Source organism: Rousettus aegyptiacus, unplaced genomic scaffold (genome assembly GCF_014176215.1).
Source record: "Rousettus aegyptiacus isolate mRouAeg1 unplaced genomic scaffold, mRouAeg1.p scaffold_m13_p_1, whole genome shotgun sequence".
Lineage (NCBI taxonomy): Eukaryota > Metazoa > Chordata > Mammalia > Chiroptera > Pteropodidae > Rousettus > Rousettus aegyptiacus.
In genome coordinates, this window is record NW_023416284.1 from 90,409,722 (window position 1) to 90,420,777 (window position 11,056).

The window sequence follows — 11,056 nt, forward strand, 5'->3', positions numbered from 1 at the left end:
GAGTAGAGAAAACAGATGAATAATATGAAAAGGAAGTTAAATGAAGGATGGAATGAGATGTTCCAGCCTTTGACATTGCTTGTGTAGAGCTGCCCTCACCTCTGTTACAATGCTGCCATCTTTAACTCTGCCCAGTGGCGGAAGAGGCTTTGAGCAGCTCAGGGCCATCTATTTATTGCAGTACTTTCTCATCCATTAACATTCTACTTTTCCAGGATTGTGTTTTGACTGTTGTGTTATTTCTCAAAGAATAAGGAAAACATTATCCTAAGGCTAAAAGTACCTGCTGACTCTAATCGTTATATTGCCTACAGTCAGGTGAACCTCGGGTAGAAACAGGTCACAGTCTAGGCTGACTATTGCCTGTTATTAAATCATTAAAATTTTAAGAACGTAGTGCAGATAGAAATAGCAGCCAATTATCTCCAGGAATGTGCTGATAATCAGGTAATAAACAGAAGGGGAGCTGTCTCTAAAGGGCCTTGCAACCAGGGCAGGTACCACCCTGAACACAGAGCCGCCCTGTCCCAGCAGCACAAAAGGAGTGGCTGTGTGCCACACTGGATTTCTCTTGAAGCTGAGCAACTGTTATAAAAAATTACTTTTTAAGCTTTTTATTATGAAACTTTTAAAAAAGGAAAAATGTAAAGAACACCCATTATAGTCACTACCTAAATCCAACAATTGTGGACACTTTTCCATATCTGAAGATATAGCAAAAATATATTAAACTATACATATATGCACATATATGCATTTATATTATATATATTATCTATATACAGTTGACCCTTGAACAAATTAGCAACATGGGGTTGAATGGCATGGGTCCACATATATGTGATTTTTTTTTCAATAAATATTGTAAATGTATTTTCTCATGATTTTCTTGGTAACATTCTTTAGTTTATTGTAAGAAGATAGTATATAATACATATACAAAATATGTGTTAATCGACGTTTACGTTATTGGTAAGGTTAACAGAAGGCTACTAGTTAAGGTTTGAGGGGAATCAAAAGTTATACGTGGGTTTTTGACTGCAGGGGGTTGATACCCCTAACTCCTGCGTTGTTTAAGAATCAATTGTATATATTGGCAGACTTGTTTCAAAATGAATTACAGAAATCCTGATATTTTATCCCTAAATACTTCAGCATGTATACCTACAACATAACGGCATTCATCTACAATCCACAATACAATTATACCTAAGAAAATTAGAAATTCCTAATATTAATACTTAATTGATATTCAAAACTGTTCCAAAATGTCTTTTATGGTAGTTGTTTTTTTTAAAGATCCAGTATCCAATCAAAGATCAAGTACTTTATTTCACTGTTACATCTTGTTAGTCTTATGATTCAGGAACCACCTTCTTCTTTTCTTTCTGTGACATTGATCTTTTGAAGAGACTAGGCCATTTTTCTTACAGAATGTTCCACATGTCAGATTCATCTTACTGTGGTCTCTTGGTATTTTTAACTTGTTCTTCAATCTTCTGCATTTTCTTTAAAACTGAAAATTACACCTAAAGGCCTAATTAGATTCTGGTTACATGGTTTGGGCAAGAATACTTAATGAATGACACTATGTAGTAGTTTCCTGTGGCTGCTGTAACAAATTACGAATTTGGTGGTTTAAAACAACAGATTTATTTCCTTTCACTTTGGGAAGCCAGAAATCCAAAACGGTTTCACTGGGCCAAAATCAAAGCTTTGACAGGGCCTCAGCCCCTCCAGAGACTAGGGAAGACTCTGTTCCTTGTCACTTCCAGCTTCTGGTGGCTCCTGGCATGCCTAGATTTGTGGCTGCATCAATCCAATCTCATATCGCCTCTTCTTCGCTGTGTATTTCGAATCTTTCTCTTCCTCCCTTTTATAACTATATATGTGATTGCATTTGGGGTTTGCCTGGGTAATCCGAGATAATCTCCCCTTCTCAAGATCTTTGATTTAATCATATTTGCAAAACCTTTTTCCTTGTATAAAGTCACATTCACAGATTTTGAGGGAAAAGGATGTGGATATCTCCTGGGGGGAATCATTTTTTAGTCTACCACATGCTATGTACTGCACAATGCCCTATATCAGGGAATCATAATGACTACTTATTCCATTATTCTTGATCTCAGTTTGATCACTCAGGTAAAGTGGTGACCCCCAGAACTCTTCATTATAGAGGTACTTTCCCCCTTCTTCTGATTGGTAAAATTGTGATAATTCTTTGACATCATAGGAATGAATATCCAGTTTCCCAACAAACTTTAATAATTTTAGCATCCATTGATGATCTTTCCCTGTGTAGGCGAAGGAAAAATTTCCTTTGACCCCCATAGGGTCCCTGTCTGGGTCTAAAAATTAACAAAGGCAGATTAACAGGAGAAAAACATACAAATTTATTTCATATAAGTTTTACATGACATGGGAGCCTTAATAAGGAATGAAGACCCAAAGAAATGGTGAAACCCACTGGCATTTATGTTAGGTTGAACAGAGAGGCAGTTGTGAAAAAGTGACTAACCTGTGTGGGGAGGCTAAATGAAGATAAGAATTATTTTAACAAGGCTATTTGGATAAAAGTTTTAAATATCTCATACTTGATAAAAAGAATGTCTTCCTTTCTCCTGCGGGGGGCATCTTTCAAATAGGAGATTTATCTCCTGCTTTCAGGAAGAAAAAGGAAAGTCAGAGTGTCCTTCTTGCCCTTGCTGTTTCTCAGGTGCCTTTAGCTCAAAGTAATCAATATGCATATTTAGGGGTGACGTGCTGTGAATTTCTTTACCTTAGTTAATTATTTAAGTTTGTAAAATGATGGTTTTCTAATTTGATTATTTTTTTTCTGTGCTTATTAGCTGACATTCTTCCGGAAAGTAGGTAATAAATAAGTCGTCTTTCATCGACTGGTACATTGTGTAACCTGAATTACTTGTTCTAACTGTAAAGGCAGGATAAATGATTCGTTGTTTTTCTTTTAGCATTGTATATGTAAGGAGTTGCTATAAAGTCTCCTCCAATGGGGGAAATGAATTCTACCTCTTTTTTGTATACGTGGGTGCAAAAAATTCCCCTGTGGTCCCTCTGACTTTATCAAATGCCCTGCTGAGACCCAGACATGCAGACACAGTGGCATTCCTCTGGTCTCTCTTTTTAGAACTGTGGTCAAGGAAGTGCCATTAAGGTTGGCATGACATTCTCAGTGAACCTATGTTAGTCTCTGGATCTTGCTCTCTACCAGGCTTCCACCTGCAAGAGCATTTCAGCACCTCCAGGGATTCCAAATATCAGAGACAAGAATGGTAGAAGTCAAACATCACACATCTATTAAATTGGTTAATTAATAGGAATATAGCAAAGTCAGCTGGGCTTGGAGTCTGCAGCAAAAGCTAATTATAGATCTCCACTTCTCCCTCCACCCTCACTTTTTCTTGATGGGCATGGAGATCATTTGCTCAGGACACCACCATCTGTGTGGCTCTGTATTTGCCAAGTTAGTCAGAGTTCTCCATTTATCTTTTTCCTTCTGTTTTATTTGTTGTAAAGTATGTAATATATACAAAAGTGTATATGGCAATTATGTACAATTTAAAGATGACTAATAAACAATATGTATTCACTAATATGTATGCACAGAGCTTAAGATCTGGTACCGTAGTCTACGGCCATGCTACCCTGAACAAGCCCAATTCTGTCTGATCTTCGAAGCTAGGCAGGGTTGGGCCTAGTTAGTACTTGGATGGAAGACCACCTAGGAAGACCAGGTGGCATAAAAAATAAAAAAATAAGGGATTGTAAACTGACAAGGTCCTTGCAACCTGTGAGGTCAATAAAGGGTTGCCTCACCTAAGGAAAAAAAAATATCTTGTACCGTTAAACTTGCGGCTTACTGATTTGGAGGTCACAGGAAATGTGATTTCTGGCCCCAGTCCTACAGGTGTGAACTTTTATTATGAGTTATCCAGAGATACTTTTCTTTCTTTTCTTTTTTCTCCATCCAGAACAAAGATAGAGGTCATTTTACCCACTGAAGATGTGGCCCGTTGTTACTTTACTTACAAAGAGGCAGACAGCCTTTGAGCTGTAATAAATCTGACCAGAAGTAACCTCACAGGGTGATCTGATCATAGATTTCTAACTGAGCAGGTCATGGTGGGTAGCCACATCCCAGGCATATAACTTCTTTAGTGCTTTATCTTTGCCTTAAGCAAGCCCCATCCATTATTTCTGTGCTTCTAGCTTAACACACATTTGAAACAACTCTTTCTCAGACCCCTCTGAAGCATAACCAACCTAAGAAGAGCACATGCTCTTGGTAACTATCCTGTAATCTAATCATCGCTTTGCTTTCTCCCACCTTTATGTAATCTTTCTTGTGTTTCCTCCTTAATTTCAAATGTATAAAAGAAACTGCAAAACTGTCATTCTTTGGAGCATTTGAAATCTTGCTTCCTGGCAATGTCATCACTTTGGCTCACATAAAATCTTATAAAAACTCTCTACTGGTTTATATGTTCTTACATTGACATTACCCATCCTGGACTTGTCTTTCCTCCTATATTAAGCACCTACCATGCGCCAGGTATCGTGGTGGGCATTCGAGATGCCTGAGAAAATAGGCAGGTTTGGTTCCTGCTGGCTATTATGGTTATTGGTTTCTTTAGACATGATTTCTTCTGTTAAAAGTTTCTCTTTTTAGATTTTTTTCTTCAATGTTTTGAAATCGATGCTTCTTCAGTCTAGGTTAACCAAGAGAAAGTTTCTCAAAGTTCAGTCCAGGGACCTCAGCATTAGAGTCTCCTGCAGTTCCTATTACAAATGCAAAGTCTTGGACTGATTCTAGAGATACTGGACTGCCAGGTCTGGGTTAGGGCCCAGAGCTCTGGTTTATAATGAGCTCTGTCCCACCCCCTCCTCAGGAGGAGGTCCTTCCTCAAGGGTCCTCTTTCTTAGCTCAGAGTTCTTGGCTATGAGGAAAGAACATAGTCACTTTCTCAAAAGACTCCTACCACTTCTACTTCACAAAGCTCATGAGTCATGCATGGTATTTCCTGTCTTCCCTCCACTATTTCTGGTAAATAATATTGTCAGCAAGACTGTCAGATGCATAATTTTTAGTGGTTATTAAACAGCAATGTCCCAGTTGCTGCAGTTCTTCCTTGCATATCTATTTTGTGATCTGTGTTAGAAAAGCAGACTCTGCAACCACGCTGCCTGTTTCTCTCCTTGTTCTTTTTTCTCTTACATGTCCCCCGGCTTCCTCCTGTGGGCCCACAGGTTCTGCCTCCACATGTGCCTCCTGTGTAGTAACAATGTGGTTTATGGCCAGGGCAAAGTATTATATCAGTTTACTCTGAGAACTGGCAATTAAAGAGGGACATTCAGCATTTATTCTGCCTTTCCCATATAAACCATGCTTTAGGATAACCCAACAGCCTTGAAGAGGGCAAGCTGTTTTTACTGAAGAATTCCAGCTAATAAACAAAACAACGGAATTTTAAAATCAATACTTCATACCCCTCGTTAAATAATTGATTCAGGTAAAATTCATCTGTAGATGAAATTGTCAGTTGGAAGGTTGACAGGGGAACCTTACAAAGGAGGGGCGCCTGAACCTACTGCTCAACCTCTTCTTTACTCAGAGAGTGGGACAGTACTTGCCTCCTGTCCTGGGGCGGGGGCGGGCAGTGCAAGAAGCACACAGCACCTGTGAAGGAATCTTGTCCGCCTCAAATGGAATCTGAATCCAATTAAATGTTCAGTTTTGTTAACTGGAAATATAAGGAACAGAGAAAGAAATAAATGATACTGTGAATCTGGAGTGGAACAAATGATTGTATTTCTGTGTAGATGGTATATAAAAAAAAGGGACAGTAGGACTATTGTAGGTTAAACTTAGGAGACATTGAAATGCAATGTGTAGATTTTCTTTGGATCCTAATTTGAACAGATCGACTTTAAGTCATTTTTGAGACAATGAAATTTGAACGTGGACTGGCTATTGGGTGATACCACAGCATTCTTATTCATGTTTTGGGTGTACAATGGTTATATAATAAATGCTCTGTTTTAAAGAATGAGATGCATACTTAAGAATAAGGGGTTAATGTCATGAGGTGTGGGACTGGTTTTAAAATACTTCAGCAAAGGAAAAAAGTAGAAAAAAGGATCAGAAGCAACACGGCAACATCTTGATAACTGTTGAAACTGTTTGGTACATGGGGCTCATTAAGCTAATTACTTTTGAGTGTTTTCGAAAATGTCTATAAATGAAAAAATTGGAGGAATGCATTATTGATCACAAATTCTGTATAAAATATAACAAAATTATACCATGTATTCACATACACTGGGATTATTCCACTTTTTTCATCAGTAGAATAAATTACCCTAACATTTCCTAGAGAAGCAGTTGAAAGTGAAACAAACTTCTAACTGCAGATGAATGTAGCCTTATTCCGTCTATGTGAAAGACATTCTTACCGCCTCATCTAGGCACTGTATTTTGTTTCCAAATGGAGGAAAGCTGTGGCTCTCCCACCACCTACAGCTGCCCAGGTTCTTTTCTCAGCATCTGCTTTAGGATAAAGATACTGGTGTTTTTTGTTTTTTTTTTTCCCCCTCAAAATTTGTGTTTATTCTCTAACAGGCTGCCTTAGGAAGAGGCTTCCCATCTGCAATGTACACACTTGCTCCCTGCCTTGTGGAGGACAGCACCCCACTCATTTTAGAAATACAAAACAGAGCAGATTTTTAAATATCTTTGAGGGTCCCCCTCCCACTCTGGATTACACCTGTGGAGATCAACCTGTTTTTCGGTGATAAGAAAGAATGCGAAAGGGAAAGAAGTACTTGATTTGCCAAAGTCAGATTTTCAGAAACCATAAGCACACTAGCTTCCTCCCCAGCGCTCATTCCCAGCCTCATGGTGTACCTGAGGCACACAGACATGAAAATGGGCACTGACCAAACCACAGACTCTGCACATGTTCATTGTCCTTCATTAAAAACATTATGTTACAACATTTTGATTCATAATAGTAAAGGTAGGTGTTGCATCTAGTTTCTTACCCTGAAAGCAAACATCCTGCCCTCCCAGGACCATCACCAATCTTCTCCAAAGCCGGTATCTCACCGCAAAGAGGAAGCTCAGCCTTCCCCAAGTCCCTGAGTTCACATTATTCAATTCTAAAGGTTCACCTAACCCTGCCCAAGAAAAGGACCAATTATTGTCCTGGGTGAGAAAAAAGGGTAAGGGGTCCAGACCCAGGGATGTGAAAAGGAAGTGCTCCTAGGTTGGGGCAGGACTTCCTGTGTGGGAGTAGAAGACAGGCTTTTAGTCCTAACAGAATTACTTCCCTGTCAAAGAAAAGTTGATTTTACAAAAGGTTAGGGTCTAAATGAAGATGAAACTGTTTTTTAGGCATCTTTAGTCCTGAAGGCTGAGTCCAGTGTCTTCTACCCCTGTGGCAGGTGTACAGCTCAGAGTGTACCATATATGCTGACTTTGGCCAGGGAGATGCTCTCTGTGTAGTGGTTCCGGCCTTTCTCATACAGGATGAAGAGCTGGGGGGCCTGGTTCTCCCTGCCCACACTGTCCTCCAGTGCTGCCAATGATGAGTAGCCACTGGGCCCTGGCCAGAGCTGGACTGTCTCTTTCCGCCATGAGGTACCATTGCTGAAGCTCCAGCGCAGGGTCAGGTTCACTCCTAGAGACAGCAGCAGAGTTAAGGAAGGATGGTCTCTGCCTAGGCCTTCTCCAGACAACAGGGGCTCCCCCCACCCACACCATCTGGCAGACACTCACGGAACTCTGGATGGGCTGGGTTGGAGAAGAAGACAATGCCGGAGCTGGTGGCTACAGCTCCTGCAGCTACCACAGGGTCCACGAGCTCGGGGTCGAAGGTTATATCACGGGGCCTCAGTGTATCACAGGCATCGTAGCTGCGGAGGACGATTCGGCAGTGGCAGTGGTAGTTGTTCTGGTTCCGGGCATTGATTACAACTGAGCCATCTGGGAGCTCATAGGGCTAAGGAGAGAGAACAGGACTTCAGGAAGATCCAGGCAGGGGGCCCGGCAAAGAAGGAAGCAAGGCTGGGTGGCACAAAGCTGGGAGCCAGACCCTGGGTCTGTGAGTGAAATGGTACTCTGGAGGACAGGGCAAGTGGAGTGGGTGGGAAACACCCCATTGACTCCTGACCTGGCACTCATCGGGGTTGAAATCATTTTCCCGCTTCGGCTGGCCATAGGGGATGCCGCTGACCCCACTGCCATAGTGCCAGGAGGCACCATGGTCATCACTGAGGAGGCAGAAGACCCCATCCCGCTCCAGTGTCCCATGGCCACAGACGATGAGTCGACCCTTCTGTGGCTCCCGCTGTTTCTGTGGGAAAGAGAGCTGGGTGTTACAGAGGGAGACACTGAGGTAGGCTCAGAGAAGGGGAAGGGGAACCCACAACCTCTTAAATGTGAAGACACATCTGGTCCCCTCCAGTTCTGTCCTTGCTTGCTGAGGGTCCCAGAAGGATCTCATAAACAGCCACTGCCTGAATTAAGAAGCTCTTTTGGAGAATAAGCTCCTTTGGGATATCCAGAGCACATGCTGGACAGGCTGTACACAGGACAAAGGGGCCCAGCTGGGATGGGAGCTTAAACCCAACCTGTGTTCAACCACCAAGCTTTGCACCATGGCACACACTTGTGTCTGCCCAAAGGAAAGGGTGTTTTTTTCTAATTTGCTCAGGCACCACATGGATTAGTACAGATGGGAAGTTCCATCTTCCCGTGGTGAGGTGTTCCTCCCAGGATATCCCTTTATTCCAAGGGATCCCATCTAAGACAGAAACTCTGACTTCACAAGACCGTCACCCTGGGAAGGAGTCCATTTAGGGGCATCTCCCAAACTCTACAAGGCAGCCCCCTCCACCAGTCTCAGGATGGAGACCTGAATGCCAGAGCCTGGTCCAGGGGCAAACATCTCAGTGCCAATATCCAAGGAGAGGTTCCGGGGTGGGCTCCAGGAAACACCATCATCCTTGCTCCATACCAACATGGTGGAGGCTACCTGGCAGCCAGTCTTGTGAGCACACAGGGAGTAGAAAAGGAACACTACTCCTGTATCAATATCGCTCACCACTGCCCCTAGGTTCAGCCCATCTGGGGTCTCCCCATCATCCACAATGAATGCTGTAGGGGACCACGTGCTGCCTGAAGAAAAAAAGGAAGAAACCTAGGATGAGTGCCCTTTCTACCCCTCCCTGTAACCTTCACTTCCTGCTAGGGATCCAAGATCTTAAAATGGCTCCAGGGCCTATAAGGCCTGCCCTTCCTTACCTCTTTGACTTTAACTATTTTGTTCTCACTCACTTGATCCAGCCATATACAAACTCCTCTTTATTGCTCAAACACTTCCTTACTTGAGGTCTTTGCACATCTGCCTGGTGTATTCCTCCTCCAGGCTTACTCTGCTTAAATGTTACCTGCTGAAAATTATAATCGAAGTCCAGCACTCCCCATACCTCTTATCCTGTTTTATTTTGCTTCACTGCATTTATCACCTTCCAACACAAAAATACATTTACTTATTTATTATGTTTATTGTCTGTCTCCTCCCAATAGAATATAAACCCTGTGACAGCAGGGATTTTTGCTGTTTTGTTCATAACTATATTCACAGAACCTAGAACAGTGCCAGGTATATGGTAAGTGCTCAGTGAAGGAATGTTCAACTCCTTGGTGATCTCAATTTACAGATCACTGCCCTGGACACCTTCTCTCTTTAAGTTACCTCTCCCTCTCAGGGACCCAGGCCTCCAGCCCTCTAAATTCGCTTCCGTCAAGGCATGTCAGGGTCCCCACCCATCCAATCTAACACCAGCTCTCGTCACCCAGGAATCTTTATACCCTGGTCCATGGACCTCCGCAGAGCAATGAACTTGGCCCCCTCATCAGACGTGGACATTTTTCTGGCCTCAGCAAAGGCAAGCAGAGTGCCCCGAGGAGTAGCTGTGATGAGCGGGATGCGGAAGGTGTCCACAGAACCGATCTGCCTCCCGCTCACCCACAGTAGCTGCTCCATGGTCACCAGCGGCTGAACCTGCGAAGGGAGGAGGAGGGTCAACAAGGACAAACTTGACTTGGGGTTTTAGGACGGATGAATAGGGGCTCAGAGTCAGGTTCCCCTGGAAGAGGCAGGGTGAAAGTGATCGCAATTGGGGGTGTGGATCCCAGAACAAGGAAGGGGAACCCAGAGGAGAGTTTGGAGGAAAGTTGGGGCCTTGGAGCGGCGGAGGGGCTACAAGGGGGAAAAGGTGCCCTCGGGAAGAAGAGGGGGCCTCAAAAGGGGAAGGAGTCGAATGAGGAGGAGAACAAGGGCCTGAAGACATAGAGGGCTGGGAGCAGATAGAGGAAACAAGGTCGGAGAGTCCGGCAGAGAACATTCAAACGCAGGCGGAGGAAAGGGAGCTCAATAGCCCGTGTACTAGCGGACAAGCAGAAACAGCCCGCGTGGTCGGGGGTAGGGCTCTGAGAGGGGTGACTCACCATACTGAAGTCTTTCTCTGCCCTAGCCCCGAATACTGCCGCAGACAACAGCAACAAGTTCACAGCAAATACCTGAACCCTACAGACTCCCCTATACCCCAGCATCCGCGGTTCCCCAGGTCTGCCCAGGAGTACTGTGCCGGGTTGTTCTGCTGTCATCTCTTCCCCGTGGCGACCGCAGCACTGGCCGCCAGGACTAAATCGGGGTTAGAGTCAATCAGCTGACCCCGGCCCTCTAAACTCTTTGGGGGGTCACACGCCCCTTCCCTCCAGCAACACGTTCCACGCCTAGTCACTGCGCTTCCGCGACTCTAATTGGTCCTCGCACACTCCGACCCCACGTGACCCTTTGGTGCTTCCAAGGTAGCTCTTCCTATTGGCCCTCTTTGAAGCCCCGCCGCGCGTGACCCAGGAGGGATGCGTATTGGCTGGGGTGAAGAAGGGGCCGGCATTACTCCACAGGAGCCTTGTGATTGGCCGCGGCAGCTGGGGAGCGCCGTAGGGGCGGGGCCTATTTTA

At 43.9% G+C, this 11,056-nt stretch overlaps 1 protein-coding gene across 2 annotated transcripts; it reads right to left on the reverse strand.

Annotated features, from left to right (window-relative positions):
• Nucleotides 1-6,611: 6,611 nt before the first annotated feature.
• Nucleotides 6,612-10,848, reverse strand: NEU1 (neuraminidase 1). 2 transcript variants are annotated; one of them, XM_016121634.2, is made up of 6 exons: nt 10,538-10,848; nt 9,899-10,091; nt 9,129-9,202; nt 8,196-8,378; nt 7,802-8,024; nt 6,612-7,703 (listed from the first exon to the last, which is right to left on the reverse strand). In XM_016121634.2, exons 1-6 carry the CDS (start codon nt 10,694-10,696, stop codon nt 7,477-7,479), a joined length of 1,059 nt encoding a protein of 352 aa, XP_015977120.1. In that variant the 5' UTR covers nt 10,697-10,848; the 3' UTR covers nt 6,612-7,476. The 2 variants fall into 2 exon arrangements, with proteins under 2 accessions (XP_015977120.1, XP_015977119.1); XM_016121633.2 differs by having other exon boundaries at nt 8,940-9,202.
• Between the last annotated feature and the right edge of the window lie 208 nt (nt 10,849-11,056).

Excerpts from the sequence above, each read along its gene's own strand:
- NEU1 (XM_016121633.2), bottom strand. The coding sequence starts at position 10,696 with ATGACAGCAGAACAACCCGGCACAGTACTCCTGGGCAGACCTGGGGAA. Across the intron at positions 10,092-10,537 it reads CAGAGAAAGACTTCAGTATG|GTTCAGCCGCTGGTGACCAT; the intron begins GTGAGTCACCCC and ends CTCCCTTCGCAG. Across the intron at positions 8,379-8,939 it reads GACCAGGCTCTGGCATTCAG|AAACAGCGGGAGCCACAGAA; the intron begins GTCTCCATCCTG and ends TCTTTCCCACAG.